The following is a 17,614-nucleotide window of genomic DNA, read 5'->3' as shown; positions in this document are numbered from 1 at the left end:
TGCCAGTCTTCAACCAATTCAATTGAGTTCAAGAAAGAGCTGAAGACACTTGACACTACAAATGCTATATTCCAATAGTAGTACTGATGATTTGTGTTCCGGAATTTGCCATGTTTATGGCCAAGTTGTTTCAATTCAACACTGGCAGCGACCCAGCACCAGTGAAAAATTGCCCAGATACAAAAAGTGGTAAAGATCAACCCTGGTTCAGTGAAGAATATCTAAGGGTATGCCAGAAGCAGCACCAAACATAGCTGAAAATGAGGTGTCAATGTGCTGACGCTACAATATAAGACTACTTACAAGCCAAACAGCATCAGCACTAAGTGATGCTGTTACTTAGCCAGCCAATTATTGAGGCAGAAGTGTGCAGTGCAGATGCTGGAGATTAGAGTCAAGATTAGAGTGGTGCTGGAAAAGTACAGCAGGTCAGGCAGCATCTGTGGAGCAGGAAAATCGATGTATTGGCTAAAGGGCCTTTGCCCGAAATGTCGATTTTCCTGCTCCTCGGATGCTGCCTGACCAATCAATTAACGCCCCATCAGCCTACTCTCGAACATTAGGAAAGTGATCGGATGTGTCATCAAAAGCACTATCACAGTCAATAGTCCCACCACTAACGCACAGTAAACTTGCCTACCAAGAACTTGCGCACTGACACTCGGTTTGAGCTCTGCCAGGCCACTTAATGCCTGATCTCATTGCAATCTTGGACCAAAGATGGTCAAAAGAGCTAACCTCCAGCAGTGAAGTGAAAGTGACTGCACCTGATGTCAAAGTAGCATTTGAGGGATGTAATATCCAGGAACCCTAGCATTACCGGAGGCAATGGGAATCAGGGGAAATCTCTCTGCCAGTTGAAGTTATACCTTGCACAAAGGAAGGTGGCTGTGGTTGTTGGACATCAGTCACCTCAATTTTAGGAGATCCTTGCAAGTGTTTGTCAGGTTAGTGTATAGGCCCAACCATCCTCAGCTACTTTATCAATGACCTCCCCTCCACTTTAAGGTCAGAGATGGGGATGTTCATTGTGCAATCATCAATGTTCAACACCATCATGACCCCTCAGATACATATGCAGCAAGATCTGGAAACAGCCAGACTTAGGTTGACAAGTTGCAAGTAATGTTCACATCACACCAATGACCACCCCAACAACAGATAATATAACTATTGTCCCTTGACATTCCCATACTATTGACATTCTGAACTGACTAGCCGGATAAATAATGTACTTACAAGGGCAGGCTAGAGGCTAAGAATCTTGAACTCCCTAAAGCCTGTCCAGCATCTACCAAGCACAGGAGTACCCTAGAATAATCCCCACTTGCCTGAAAAAGTGCATCTCTAACAACACTGAAGAACCTTGACACCAATCAGAACAAAACAGCCCACTTAATTGCTCCCACATCTAAAAACATTCACTCCCTCCACCACCCACACACAGTAGCAGTAGTATTTATCATCTACAAGATGCACTGCAGAGATTTACCAAACTTCGTGGATGGGAGATTCCAAACTCTCAACTACTCCCATCTAGAAGGACAAGGGAGCAGATACATAGGAGCACTGCAACCTGAAAGTTTAGACTTGGAACTATATCACTATTCCTTCACTGTCAAAATCCTTGACCTCCTGAACAGTATTGTGTGTTTACCTACACTAAATTAATTCACCAGTTCAAAAAGGCAGCTCATCACCACACTCTTGAAGACAACTGGAATGGGTAATACATGCTGTCCAGCGCACACAGCCAATGTTCACAGAATAATTTTTTAAAAACTGAAAATCTGGTTGTACTTTGACGATCGCTTTGCACAAAAATAGTTGGATGAAAGTCATGTGCAACAGTATTAATTTACATTTACACAGCATTCTAAGTGTAACAAAATGGTCTGTGGTGCTTGTCAGATATGTAATGCTGTTCCTGATGATAGTGCACTGACACTCCATACTGAAGTTCACTTGCAGCAGCCTACATAATAGTTCTTTTTGCCCTACAAGGAATTTGGACTGACAATAAGCTTCAAATTTGTAGGTCATGACAGAGATTTCATCTTCCATCAATATCATAATCTTATTCTGGAAGCCATCCACAGCTTCACATCTCTTTGATCACCAATTATCAGAAATCTGTCCCTTGATTTCAAAATCAGAAGTAGGATTGCCAAAGCTGCAATTTTCATGTCAAAATTGAAAATGAGAATGTGGGGCAAACTAACCAAAAATATGAAGGTCTGCATATATGTGGCTTTTGTTCTTAACACCCCTCTTTACAGTAGCAAAGCATGGATACTTACACAGATTCAATCACTGCAACCTAATATGAGGATTAAGCATCACCAAATATAGAGTACCAAATGTAAAGTACATTAATTTGAAGCATGTTTTTCCTCAGGAGTCAACAGTAACTCTTGGCTTGTTTGTAGATACTGCATGGGTGACAGCCACATTTCCAAAGGCATGGTCTATGGTGAGTATACTGTTGGCATGAGAACAACAGGTCACAAATGTCTACAATACAATGATGCCTGCAAGTGAGATCTCAAGGAATCAGCATGAAGCATTGGAAGTTTTGCTGCTAACCAGGGTGCCAGTAAGAAAAGCAGTTAAGTAGTGCATGGAAAAAGCAGGGGGTAAAGAAAATGATATTTTCAAACCAACTTTTTCAGAGATGTTATACAACTCAGGTGGAACTTTAACCTAAATCTCCTGTTTCAATAGTAGAGGTACTACCACTACACCTGAAAAGAATCCTGAAAAATGCATTTGTCTACCTCAGGTCAATGCTATACATCTGTGAGTGCTGTAAAAGGACTACCAATCACATTTAGCCTGGAGAGCAACAGCTCAGTTCAGAGCTGACATACACCCTGTGCCTGGCACATTGAAATGGATGTATACCTACTACTGCATTCGGATAAAACAATTTCCTTTGACTTTTTATCATTTATATAAATGATTTGGATGTGAGCATAAGAGGTACAGTTAGTAAGTTTGGAGATGACACCAAAATTGGAGGCGTAGTGGATAGCAAAGAAGGTTACCTCAGATTACAGCGGGATATTGATCAGATGGGCTAATGGTCTGAGAAGTGGCAGATGGAGTTTAATTTACATAAATGTGAGGTGCTGCATTTTGGGAAAGCAAATCTTAGCAGGACTTACACACTAAATGGTAACATACTGGGGAGTATTGCTGAACAAAGAGGCCTTGGAGTACAGGTTCATAGCTCCTTGAAAGTGGAGTCGCAGGTAGGTAGGATAATGAAGAAGGCATTTAGTATGCTTTCCTTTGGGAGGTCACGTTGCGGCTGTACAAGACATTGGTTAGGCCACTTTTGGAATATTGTGTGCAAATCTGATCTCCTTCCTATCAGAAGGACATTGTGAAACTTGAAAGGGTTCAAAAAAAAATTTACAAGGACGCTGCCAGGGTTGGAGGATTTGAGCTGTGGGGAGAGGTTGAACAGGCTAGGGCTGTTTTCCCTGGAGCATCAGAGGCTGAGGGGTGACCTTCTAGAGGTTTATAAAATCATGAGGGGCATGGATAGGATAAAAAGACAAAGTCTTTTCCCTGGCGTGCAGTCTCCAGAACTAGACGGCATAGGGTGAGGGGGGGAAGATATACAGGGGAACCTCGATTATCTGAACATGATGGGTGGGCACTATTTGGTTCGGACAATTGATTATTCGGTTAATTGATTAAATTTCTTTCTGCTGGGGCTCAGAACTTTTAAAGTCTGCTCCCCATTCAGGAGACTGCAGCAGCGCACTGCGCGCGAGGGCCCGCCCCAATACTGTGCAACACTGCCCCTCTGCCCCCCCCCCCACCCCCAGCCCAAGGAACACCACCTCTCCGCCCCCAAAAATGCCCCCCCATCCCCAACTCCGCCCCTCCGCTCCCAAAAATGTCCATTCGCCCCCAACACCACCCCTCCCATCCCCAACCCCGTGCAACACCTCCCCCCACCCCAAATCCTGTCCAACACTGCCCCATCCGCCCCCTCGCCGGGGCAGCTGGACTGGACACCAACAAGACTGTTTCAGTTGTCTTTGTGGGGTAAGTCTCCAAATAGCGCACGCACACAGCCACAGCCACTTTTTACTGCAACTTTTTGACAGGTTCTACCTTTGCCCTGTATAGGACAATGTTGGAGAGATTATCTGCGGAATGGGGAGGGGGTTTAGGGTATACCCCTTTGTAGAACTCCAGGGAAAGTATGGGGAGATAGAGAGGGTGGGCAGTCAGTCATTTGGACACGGTGCCTGTTTAATAACTGTAAACAAAAGACATGATCACTGTTGGAAACACATCTTTGATGTAATGTTTCCACCAGGATCGCGAGATCTCCTTTGGATAATCCGATTTTCGGATAATTGGTATTCGGATAATCGAGATTCCTCCGTAAAAGAGACCTAAGGGGCAATTTTTTCATGCAGATGGTGGTACATGTACGGAATGAGCTGCCAGTGGACGTGGTGGAGGCTAGTTCGATTGCAACACTTAAAAGGCATCTGGATGGGTATATGAATAGGAAGGGTTTGGAGGTATATGGGCCAGGTGCTTGCAGGTGGGACTAGATTGATTTGGGATATCTGATTGGCATGATTAGGTGGACGAAGGGTCTGTTTCCGTGCTGTACATCGGCAGCATGGTGGCTCAGTGGGTAGCACTGTTGCCTCACAGCGCCAGAGACCGGGGTTCAATTCCTGCCTCGAGCAACTGTATGGAGTCTGCACGTTCTCCCCGTGTCTGCGTGGGTTTCCTCCAGGTGCTCTGGTTTCCTCCCACAGTCTAAAGATGTGCAGGTTAGGTGAATTGGCCATGCTAAATTGCCCGTAGTGTTAGGTGTAGGGGAATGGGTCTGGGTGGGTTGCTCTCCAGAGGGTCGGTGTGGGCTTGGTGGGCCCAAGGGCCTGTTTCCACACTGTAGGCAATCTAATCTAATGACTCGATGAGTCTAATTTACAGTGAATGGAGGAATTAGATGTTAGGACTGCTGACTCCAAGATTGGTCAAAAGCATATCATAAAATTGAGGCAATGGTTACAGAAGCCATTTTACCTGATGAGTCAGCATTTGCTCTCTCAGCATTTTGACTTAATGCTGAACTCCCTTTTTCCCCATAATCCTGCTTGATGTTTCTACTTAAACAATCATCTGGTGCCCTTTTGAATGTTTCAATTGAACCTGATTTGAATGGATTTACAGGCAAAGCATTCAAAACCCAGACCACTGGCTGTGTGAAAATGTTTTCTTATCTCACATTTGGTTCTTAGGTAAAACTCTAAAACTGTGCTCTCTGGCTCTTCAGTTTTGAAAAAAGGTTTATAACTTGGGTTCAGGACCTTTTTTCCAGGCTAAGATTTATTTGGGAAAAAATTGAATACATTTCAGCATATGTCATGCAATTCAAAGCTGCATTCTTTTAAGTCACATATTCTGTTTGCCCTCTGCACATTCGTGGGACATTCCACATCTAGGTGTGTCCTGTGAATTTCAGATATATCAATGTTTCAGAATCTATTGTAAGATGTGCAGTTTTTAAATCAAAGTAAGCATCTCTCAATGTTGTGTTAGCCTATGAAATCAAAAGACTTTTCATAGGCCTTCCAACTGACCAATGGTAAAGCGGTGGTTGTGAATTAAGCAAGTATTAATAGCGTGGGTTGTCCAAGCACTGAATAGGAGAGAGGTTTTTATTTGCTGATGGAATGTAGGTTATAGAGAGCCATAGTCATAGTCATAGAGTTATTACAGCAAGTAAAGAGGTCTGTCATCCTGTCATGTCTGCCAGTCATCAAATATCCATGTGTTCTAATCCCGTTAGAAAGATTCAAGTGCTCATCTTAATAGGTCTGAAATGCTTTGAGGTGTCCCCCATAATTTTTTCAGTTGCAGATACCCACAAGCGAATCAGTGATTTTTTTTTTCCCCTTGAAATCCTCTCTAAACCTCTAGCTTCTTACCTTAACACTGTGCTCGTTGGTTACTGACCATTCTATTAAGGGGAACTATTTCTCCCTATTGACCAGATCCTCCTCAGAACTTTGTAACCCCAATCAGATACCCACTCAGTCTTCTTTGTTCCGAAGGAAAACAATCACAGCCTATCTGATCTTTCTTCATAATGAAATTTCTACAGCCCAGATAATATCCTGGTGAATCTCTGCTGCATCCTCTCTAGTGCAATTACATTCTTTGTATAGTGTGGTAAGCAGAACTGCATATAGTACCCCAGCTGTGTCCTGACTGATAAAATCAGATCCATCATAACCTCATCATAAGGTGTCACTGGTTATGCTATTTATTGACCATTCCTAATTATCGTTGAACTGAGTGACATGTTGTTTCAGAGGATTGTTAAGAGTTATGTCAAAGGAAAGCAACATTTTATACTGTATGAGAAGTGAGTTCCAATTGACTGGTAACTGGACTTTCTGATTTGATCAATGGGGATATTGCTATGGAGAATGTATCCTTTCGATGATAACTGACTTTTATCTGCCACAATTTATGTAAATTTAAAACAAGCAGGTTGACTCTTTATCAAGATATTGTCCTGAGGAATCTAGCCAACATGATGTTCAGATGTAAATGAGTAATTTGGTAAATGAATTTCAGTATTGATATTTAGGCTATCCATCCCAAAGATTAACAGATGATATCAAATAACATGTTCTTAACAAGCAAAGTACTTAACAATATTTGCGTAATAATCCTCCTGCATGTGCTAGAAAATATAATGATAAACAATTTAGTTCAGTCAGTTCTACTCATGTGTGGCACACTTGCCTGTACTGAAAGGTACATATTAACACACAGTGCCCCTATTCTTTGCAGACAGAAAGACCATGTCATGCACTGTGCTTATTTCCTGCTGAATCTCTGGTTTAATACCTCTCCCATTCACTGGTTTATTCTCTCTAACAATCAGACTCCACTTTCCTCATTGAGTCATAGAATCAGAGTCATAGAGATATGCAGCATGGAAACAGATCCATTGATCCAACTTATCTATACCAACCAGATACCCCAATGCCAGCATTTGGCCCATATCCTTCTAAATCCTTCGTATACCATTCAGATGCCTTTTAAATGCTGTAATTGTACCAGCCATCACTTCCTCTGGCAGCTCATTCCATACATGCACCACCCTGTACATGAAAGCGTTGCCCCTTAAGTCCCTTCTAAATCTTTTCCTTCTCACCTTAAACCTGTGTCTGCTAATTTTGGACTCCCCCATCACAGGGAAAAGACCTTGTCTATATACCCTATCCATGTACCCCATGATTTTTTAAACCTGTATGATGTCATACCCTAGCCTCCTCCACTCCAGGGAAAACAGTCCCAGCCTATTCAGCCTCTCCCTCCACAACTCAAATCTTCCAACATCGGTAACATCTTTGTAAATCTTTTCTGAACCCTTTCAAGTTTCACAACATGCTTCCTATAGCAGGGAGTTTATATTGAGTATAGAATTGTTTTCTGTTACATGATTCTAATGGACGTACCGATGACCGTACAGCACAAAGTTTTGATAAAATGTGCATTTTTTCAATAAAGTTGTGTTTTTTTAAACAAAATCTATTATATTTGAAATACTTTTTCGTAGTTTGAGTGTTTTGGCATGCTTAAAATATTCTAGATCAAACTGTTCAGAGATGTAATTACACTCGTGAAGCACGTGAGACTTGAACCCGTCACTAATAGTCCAGAGCACTGTTCCAAGAGCTGTATGTTTAAAATCCTAGGTAATTTAATCAACTTGCTCATAGTTGTTACATTCTTATTGGAGGGAGTGCGATTTGAACTCGAGCGTCCTGGCTTAGGGAAACTGCCACTTCGCCAGTAGGTCTCCACGTTTAGGATTTTGTTCAACAAAGTTAAAAATCACACACCAGGTTATTGTCCAACAGGTCTATTTGGAAGCAGTGGCTTTCGGAACGTCGCTCCTTCATTAGGTAGCTGTGGGTCATGCTCACAGAATTTACAGCCAAAGGAGTCCAGTGTCCCAACAAAGACTGATTACCAAGCACATAAGAAAACCCATGGTGTAGCTGTTGGAACAAACTGTATTCCAAGTTTTAATTTCCTTTCATTCGTGGGCACGGCTTTGCAAGAAGCAGCAGCACAGCCAGACACGCGAAAAACAACTTGAGCTAGCATTTTTTTTAAAAAAAAGACGCGACCAGTGAGACGGGCCATCATCACTTTTTGCATTGATTTTGTTATGCCAAAAAAATACAATCCTGCTTGTTCAATAGACTGCGCTTGTGACTTGAAAGGCGCCGGCCACCGCCTATTGTATTCGCGGAGAGAGAGAGATGGATTGGGGGGGGGCAGGTGAGAGGAGCAAGTGGAAAGGCGCATGCGCTAGCCCATTCACGCCAGCCCCGCCCCCTTCTCCGGGACGGCGGAGGGAGAGGGGGGGAAAAAAAACACGAAGCGGGCAGTGCGCAGGCGCAGCACCAAGCGATCGGTTAACATGGTGGGAGCGAAGCATGTGTCAACTTGAGCAAATGGCAGCGGTCTAGCGGGTGCAGCTAAACCCAGAAGAACCGGAGCCTCCCTGGAAGCGAAAGCGAGAAAGAACGAGGAGAGGAGTGCTCCGCCTTGGGCGGTCTCGGAAGGGGAAGGGAAGAGCGGAGAGGGAGGGGGGGGAGGTTTGAAGGTTGTGGAGCTGAAGAAGAAGAGGCGGCGGCGGCGTGGAACCACGTTTGTTGCAACGCTCGAGTTCCGAAGGGGGAGCCGCTCGTCCATTTTTCTTGAAGTCCACCATATTGTGACTGGTGTTGGCGCTGGCTCGTCCTCCTCCCCGGTTCCTGCTTTCACTTCGCCCGTTGCTGCTTTTCGCAAGCCGGAATTCCCCGCAGGACTTCATTTTCTTATTCCCTTCTCTCCGTGCCCCCCCGATTAAGAAATTCCGCTGGGACTCGCAACCTAAAAGAGAAAACACGTTTTCCCCCTGGAGGTTTTTTTTTAAAAATAACGCACACGGTTTGCGTGTGAGAGAGACTGAGAGTATATTTTTAGGTCCTGACCGAAGGTAAGGGGGAGGAGGTGGACATGACTCTTCATTTTGATGTTTGCCATTGAATTGACCCGTGGCGGCCGCGTTCCCCAAAATGACCGTTATGGAATCCCCAGGTTCAAATTTCTCCCACCTATTCTTCGGTGATGGTTTTGAAAAAAATAAATTTCCACGGGATTTGGGGAAATAAACAATAAATAGGGGCCTGTTTCCACAGTAACAGCTGGGTGTCGTAACAATGGTGTTAAAGCGAGACAGTCCCAGGCCCCGGGGAAGATGGTGGGAGGCCCTGGGCCGGTGGACGCTTGTCCCCAGGCCCCGGAGGGGTGGCTGAGGCTGGCGGAGTGTTCTTCAGCCCCCCGACCGACCGACCGACCTCCCTCCCTCCCGGGCAGATGATGGGGGCGTTGGCCGGGCCGGTGAAGTGCTGTCCAGACCTCGGGGAGAGGATTTTGGGGGACGGGGGGCCCTGGCCAGGCGTTATGTTCCTGAGACCCGGCCTACGTTGGTGTGAGGAGCAGCATTTGCTCGCACGTGGTGGCCCAGAGCTGGTGAAAGCTTTAACCAGCTGATCAGACACTTCATTTCCTTCTCCTCTGTGACCCCCCCCCCCCCCCAGCTGCTTAAGGAGAGGTGAGCACCAGAACACATGGTCTAGCCTAAATAACGTTTCTATAATAATGTCTGGATCTAAATAACGTTTATTTTTATTTCCTTAGAATTTATATTCTGCAATCTCCCTCCCACCTGCCTTCAAGTAACATTTAGAAGAGCTATTAGCTTTACACGCTGGAGTGGCTGCGTTTTATTCAATTTTTCTGCTGTTTCTTTCGTTTGCACCCCTTCCATTTTTAAATCTCCTTAACTTGTTCGGGTGTTGGGCTGAGTCACTCATTGTCTCTATGCTCTTATTATTAATAACAGGCTTTTAAAGAAGCGAGGGAGCATCTTTTTAATTGCCCATCCTATATTTTAATTCAACAGTAAATCGTGACTATTTTAAAGCAAATTATTAGAGCAAGGCCAAAGGAAGAGCAGTGATTTTTGGACACCGGCCAAACCGTGCAGTGCATGATGACAACCGAGGTTGAATCGCCTATGCTTCAGATCACAGATCACGGCACTTCTGTTCAGCCATCAGGTAGCGGCGGCGGCTCTGAAGAAGAGTCGATGACCCGTGCCTGCTCCACTTTGTCCTCGGCTTCAGGAGGAGACGAGGAAGCGGGCAACGATCTATTGGCGAGGTTAGAGCCACAATCCGGACACCGGGACCAGTCCGAACAGCAGAGCGGCCCTCTGGAGCTGGCGACCGACCCCGAGAATAAGGAAAACGATCAAAGCCAGAGGGAGTCGGCGGAGAAGTTGCAGAAAAAATTCACTGAGGCGCCTCCTCCTAAAATCAATCCATGGACCAAGAGGAAAAATATGGTCACGACTAACAGCGTGAATGTCAACAGCCAGGAGACAGGTTTGTGCTCGGGATCTTTACTTTTAAAATCTGATTGAATTCTCTTGAAGGAAATCTGAACGTGATAGTCAAGTGGTGAATTTTAATTCTGTGATCACTTGCAATTTGCTACTTATTGCAAGGTTGATTATTTTTTATTGGGGAAAATGTATGTATCCATTTTAAAATTCTGAATTTAACAATCGCTTGATCTGCTGTGCTATCTTCAAATTGCATGGCTTGTCGGTATCTTTAGGTCTGGTGCAACAAGTGACCCATCGCTTCATTCAGTTTAGCAGGTATGCCTCTAAAAAGAGTGCTTTTTAAAAATCTGTATACAGACCATGTTTTCGTGCTGTTGCCATCTTTGTAAGCGTCGTTCGTCCATTCTATTTACTTAAAAGGGCATCAGATTAAGCAAATCTGAAAGAGGTGTGGTCTGTTTACACTCGCATTCTGAAATAAAATATATGCAAAATTATTTAAATTAAATAACCTCTTGTAATGTCGAAGTTTTGTATAGTTGGAGGAAAGACGTCATTGGGTAAATTGTATATTTATGCTTGACTTAATCAAATTTGAGTTTGACGTAACTATATGCATGATCGTTATTAGGAGCTATGTTTTATCTTAAATTTAAGTTCGAAAGTCAACAGCTTTGATCTTTCTGCTGCTAGTGGTATCACCAAGTTGACGACAAAGGTCAAAGCGGCTGTACCCATAATCCTACTGGATAAAATCTTTTTCTGTGTGAATGATGTCTGTTTACAACAGAATATTCATTTTTTTTTTAAATGAACAAAAATATGGATTAGTTAGATTTCTCTCCGATTCCCACCCAAAATCACTTGCAGCTATTCCCTATCAACCCTGTGAAACTCAAGTTGCCGAATCTGCTGATGAAAGCACATTCAGGACTACAGCGCAATCTGAATGATGCCCATCCCCCGATTCCGATCAAATTTCAGTCTAGCACGTGTTGTAGGAGTACGAGCAAGCAATATTTCATGGGAGGAAGATGGCTTTTTATGATATTAGAAAGGTGGATATTCCGTTGGAATGGAATAATAAACCAGCTATATAGAGTTAGAGACTGAATTTTACATGATTCTAAGCACGTGCCAAACTTTTAAAATGGACTTGCCGCTGCCCCAACTGTTGATGACAAACAACAAGTACTACTACTACCCTTTTAAAGTAACATTCAACATGGTTGCTCAGCAAATTATTGTAACCTTATTAAATAAATTATTGAAGTTAATTGACATGGTCAATGACGTAGAGGAATTGAATTTTTTGTTTAAATTTTTTGGTGCTGAAGAGTGCTGGGTTAAAATTGCACTTTTTAAAAAAAAAAGTCCTTGCAATGTACCAGCAGTGCATTACCATATGTTTGCATTTTATTTCCAAAGCAAACTGTTTTTACTATTAGAGGCATTCTAGCCAGCTAAATGTATGCCTTTTTCCTAACTTACTGTTCTGTTCCTTGTGCTTTCCAGTGGTATTAACCCTTTTGTTGACATGGTATGGTTGTTTATCTCAGAATCTTCAAGTAATATTTGGTAGGAGGAGGCAGTGCACCAAGACTTAATCCTTTAAAATTGAATTTCTTTGTAAATGTTGATTTAGGCAAGTTCATCTGATTTTGAATCCTTGACCTTGAAGTCTGTGGGCTGCAAAGATGTGTGTCCTACTTTAGGGTTGTAGCTAATCACCACTAGGGATGGCAAGTGGCAGTATTGTCCCTTTTGTCTCTTTTGATATGAATTAACCATTTTCTGGTGTGAAACTTAGTAGTGTTAACTACATATCTGACCTATTAGCTTTGAAAATGCAACTTTACAACTTTGATACTAATTATTTATTGACAATATTAGATTGACTCTAATAGGTCAGTGGGAAAGTTCAAATGTCAGTATTTATCTTGTATTCAGGAGTGATTTTTAAAATATAATTGAAGAGGGTGTCTTTTGTTTAAAAATTTGTTCAGCTGCCCAATGCTGTAGTAATTCAAAACATTAAAGAGTCACAACAGGGAAGTTCTATATTATTTTCACTTCCAACATTGGAAATAATGTCAGCCAGGGTGTCTATGGCTGTGAACAGATTTTCCAATTCGGGTCATAGTCGTCCAGCACAGAAACCGTCCCTTCAGTCCAACCAGTGTCCATGTTGAACATAAACCCAAACTAAACTAGTCACACTTGTCTGCTCCTGGCCCATATTGCTTCAGACCTTTCCTATTCATGTCCTTTTCCAAATAGCCCTCATCCGCCACTTCCTCCGGAATTTCATTGCACATGCAAACCACCCTCTGTGTAAAGAATTTGTCCCTCCATGTTTTTTTAAAACTCGTTCCTCTGACCTTAAAAATGTGTCCCAAGTCTTGAAATCTCCATCCTAGGGAAACGACAACTACCATTATTATTTTATAAACCTATTAGATTGCTTCTGAACCTCCTATGCTCTGGTGGGGAAAGTCCCAGCCTATCCAACCTTTCATTATACAACCAACCTTCCACACCTGACAACATTCTGGTAAATCTCTTCAGAACCCTGTCCACCTTAACAATAATCTTCCTATAAATGGGCAATCAAAACTGGATGCAATATTCCAGAAGTAAATATTTAAAGGAAGAAATTGAAACCTGGCAAGAGTTATCTCTAATTCACTTATGACTGCATTCTCAAACTCACAGGTATCTAACCTTTGGTGCTTTTCTTACCAGAATGTTTCTACTGATTTTTATTCGTCTGTCTTCTCTGCTCTGCGAGAATGAAAACAACCCCAATCTGGGAAATTTATAATGATAGATCAAACTCTCCAGTCCATATTTTAGAAGGCATTGCAAATAAAGCTTTTTATTGGGCAAAGTGTTACTGATTTACTCTACCATGTGGGTCTTTGTCTTAGTCCTTCATGCTCTCCTTGCTCTGGTTGTTGCTTTGGCATAGCCCTCCTCTCTTCTCACTTAAGTAGCCAAGTTTCTGGTATTGAGACTGGCTCTAATGCAATGAGGGGTACTTCGGCTTCCAAGTGATCAATTGTGTTAGACGTTTCTGTGGCCAGCAGAGAAAAAGAAGAATGGTGTGTTTTCCTGGTGCCAGTATCAAGGATGTCTGAGAGGGTGCAGAATGTTCTTAGAGGGGAGAGGGGCCAGCAAGAGGTCATTGTCCACATTGGGACCAACGATAGAGCAAGGGAAAAGGTTGAGATTCTGAAGGGAGATTAGAGTTAGGCAGAAATTTAAAAAGGTCCTCAAGGGTAGTAATATCTGGATTACTTCCAGTGCTACGAGCTAGTGAGGGCAGGAATAGGAGGATAGAGCAGATGAATACATGGCTGAGGAGCTGGTGTATGGGAGAAGGATTCGCATTTTTGGATCATTGGAATCTCTTTTGGGATAGAAGTGACAGATTGCACCTAAATTGGAAGGGGACTAATATACTGGCAGGGAAATTTGCTTGAACTGCTTGGGAGGATTTCAACTAGTAAGGTGGGGGGGAACGCAGGGAGATAGTGAGGAAAGAGATCAATCTGAGATTGGTACAGTTGAGAACAGAAGTAAGTCAAACAGTCAGGGCAGGCAGGGACAAGGTAGGACTAATAAATTAAACTGCATTTATTTCCATGCAAGGAGCCTAACCGGGAAGGCAGGTGAACTCGGGGCATGGTTAGGAACATGCGACTGGGATATCATAGCAATTACAGGGATGGGCAGGACTGGCAGCTTAATGTTCCAGGATACAAATGCTACAGGAAGGATAGAAAGGAAGGCAAGAGAGGAGGGGGAGTGGCATTTTTGATGAGGGATAGCATTACAGCTGTGCTGAGGGAGGATATTTCCGGAAATACATCCAGGGAAGTTATTTGGGTGGAACTGAGAAATAGGAAAGGGGTGATCACCTTATTGGGATTGTAGACCCCCTAATAGTCAGAGAGAAATTGAGAAACAAACTTGTAAGGAGATGTCAGCTATCTGTAAGAATAATAGGGTGGTTATGGTAGGGAATTTTAACTTTCCAAACATCAACTGGGACTGCAAATGTGTTGCTGGAAAAGCGCAGCAGGTCAGGCAGCATCCAAGGAGCAGGAGAATTGACGTTTTTGGGCATGAGTCAGGGCTCATGCCCGAAACATCAATTCTCCTGCTCCTTGGATGCTGCCTGACCTGCGCTTTTCCAGCAACACATTTTCAGCTCTGATCTCCAGCATCTGCAGTCCTCACTTTCTCCTCAACTGGGACTGCCATAGTGTTAAAGGTTTAGATGGAATTTGTTAAGTGTGTACAAGACAATTTTCTGATTCAGTATGTGGATGTACCTACGAGAGAAGGTGCAAAACTTGACCTACTCTTGGGAAATAAGGCAGGGGGGTGACTGAAGTGTCAGTGGGGGAGCACTTTGGGGCCAGCAGCCATAATTCTGAGAGATTTAAAATAGTGATTGGAAAAGGATAGACCAGATCTAACAGTTGAAGTTCTAAATTGGAGGAAGGCTGATTTGATGGTATTAGGCAAGAACTTTCGAAAGCTGATTGGGGGCAGATGTTCGCAACTAAAGGGACGGCTGGAAAATGGGAAGCCTTCAGAAATGAGATAAGAATCCAGAGAAAGTATATTCCTGTCAGGGTGAAAGGGAAGGCTGGCAGGTATGGGGAATGCTGGATGACTAAAGAAATTGAGGGTTTGTTTAAGAAAAAGAAGGAAGCATATGTCAGGTACAGACAGGATAGATCGAGTGAATCCTTAGAGTATAAAGGCTGTAGGAGTATACTTAAGAGGGAAATCAGGAGGGCAAAGCGGGGACATGAAATAGCTTTGGTAACTAGAATTAAGGAGAATCCAAAAGGTTTTCACAAATATAATAAGGACAATAGGGTAACTAGGGAGAGAATAGGGCCCCTCAAAGATCAGCAAGACTGCCTTTGTGTGGAGTCACAGAAAATGGGGGAGATTCTAAATGAATATTTTGCATCAGTATTTCCTGTGGAAAAGGATATGGAAGATATAGACTGTAGGGAAATAGATGGTGATGTCTTGCAAAATGTCCATATTACAGAGAAGGAAGTGCTGGATGTCTTGAAACGGTTAAAGGTAGATAAACCCCCAGGACCTGATCAGGTATACCCGAGAACTCTGTGGGAAGCTAGAGAAGTGATTGCTGGGCCTCTTGCCGAGATATTTGTATCTTCGATAGTCACAGGTGAGGTGCTGAAATACTGGAGGCTGGCAAACGTGCCACTGTTTAAGAAGGGTGGTAAAGACAAGCCAGGGAACTATAGACCAGTGAGCCTGACCTCAGTGGTGGGCAAGTTGTTGGAGGGAATCCTGAGGGACAGGATGTACATGTATTTGGAAAGGCAAAGACTGATTTGGGATAGTCAACATGGCTTTGTGCGTGGGAAATCATGTCACACAAACTTGATTGAGTTTTTTGAAGAAGTAACAAAGAAGATTGAGGGCAGAACAGTAAATCTGATCTGTATGGCCTTCAGTAAGGCGTTCGACAAGGTTCCCCATAGGAGATGGATTAGCAAGGTTATATCTCATGGAATACAGGGAGAACTAGCCATACAGGGAGAACTGGCTCAAAGGTAGAAGAGAGGGTGGTGATAGAGTATTGTTTTTCAGAGTGGAGGCCTGTGACCAATGGAGTGCCGCAAGGATCGGTGCTGGGCCCTCTACTTTTTGTCATTTACATAAATGATTTGGATGCAAGCATAAGATGTACAGTTAGTAAGTTTGCAGATGCTACCAAAATTGGAGGTGTAGTGGACAGCGAAGAGGGTTACCTCCGATTGCAACAGGATCTTGACCAGATGGGCCATTGGGCTGAGAAGTGGCAGATGGAGTTTAATTCAGATAAATGCGAAATGCTGCATTTTGGGAAAGCAAATCCTAGCAAGACTTGTACACTTAATGGTAAGGTCCTAGGGAGTATTGCTGAACAGCGAGACCTTGGAGTGCAGGTTCAAAGCTCCTTGAAAGTGGAGTGGCAGGTAGATAGGATAGTGAAGGTGTTTGGTATGCTTTCCTTTATTGGTCAGAGTATTAAGTACAGGAGTTGGGAGGTCATGTTGTGGCTGTACAGGACATTGGTTAGGCCACTGTTGGAATATTGCGTGCAATTCTGGTCTCCTTCCTATCAGAAGGATGTTGTGAAACTTGAAAGGGTTCAGAAAAGATTTACAAGGATGTTATCAGGGTTGGAGGATCTGAGCTACAGGGAGAGGCTGAACAGGCTGGGGTGTTTTCCCTGAAGCGTCTGAGGCTGAGGGGTGACCTTTTATAGAGGTTTACAAAATTGAGGGGCATGGATAGGATAAATAGGCAAAGTCTTTTCCCTAGGGTAGAGGGCATAGGTTTAGGGTGAGAGGGGAAAGATATAAAAGAAACCTCGGGGGCAACGTTTTCACACAGAGGGTGGTACATGTATGGAATGAGCTGCCAGAGGATGTGGTGGCGGCTGGTACAATTGCACCATTTAAGAGGCATTTGGATGGGTATATGAATAGGAAGGGTTTGGAGGGATATGGGCCGGGTGTTGGTAGGTGGGACTAGACTGGGTTGGGATATCTGGTTGGCATGGACATGTTGGACTGAAGGGTCTGTTTCCATGCTGTACATCTGTCTCTACAAGCATATTTTCACTGGACCTCCTCTAAAATCCCTCTCCTGTCCCATCCATTTATACTTGCAACAAACAGACCTCAAAGACATGCCATGTACACCTAGACAATCTGATCAGCTGCCTCTGCCATGCTCCTGCCTTGCACGAACCTGCCTTTCCAAACTTTTAATGGTCCTTTTTCCCCGAGCCATGACCTTGCATGCTTTTCTCCTGTGTCTTCTCATACCCTCTTTGAACTCCTCTTATCTATTCAGCTATCAGTTCCACTGATCTTCATCCCACTAAAGTACGTTTCACTGAACTTCCCTTCTGGTTCTCATGTTTGCAATATCAGCTAACAATTGTTTTCCTTTGCCACTGTCCACCTTCAGTGCTGCTATTGCCGTCCTCATAAAAAGTAACATTTTGATGTCAAATAAACATTGGACCTAACTTCCATTGCAACTAGTGCCCCATCTCCAAAAAAATCCTTTCCTGTCTAAACACCTTGATCATGC

The 17,614-nt window shown here is 43.4% G+C and overlaps 1 protein-coding gene across 1 annotated transcript in view; it reads left to right on the top strand.

The window, feature by feature from the left end:
* The first annotated feature begins 8,450 nt into the window (after positions 1 to 8,450).
* The window catches only part of LOC140485711 (la-related protein 1B-like), a 110,469-nt gene continuing 101,305 nt past the window's right edge, over positions 8,451 to 17,614 (top strand). The window contains 2 exon segments of the mRNA XM_072584154.1: positions 8,451 to 9,052; positions 10,022 to 10,505. Of these exon segments, the coding sequence (XP_072440255.1) occupies positions 10,109 to 10,505 (397 nt within the window). The 5' untranslated portion in view covers positions 8,451 to 9,052; positions 10,022 to 10,108.

Source organism: Chiloscyllium punctatum, chromosome 14 (genome assembly GCF_047496795.1).
Source record: "Chiloscyllium punctatum isolate Juve2018m chromosome 14, sChiPun1.3, whole genome shotgun sequence".
In the NCBI taxonomy this organism is placed as follows: Eukaryota; Metazoa; Chordata; class Chondrichthyes; order Orectolobiformes; family Hemiscylliidae; genus Chiloscyllium; species Chiloscyllium punctatum.
The sequence above is the reverse complement of the archived record's forward strand: the minus strand, read 5'-3'. Positions and strand labels throughout refer to the sequence as shown.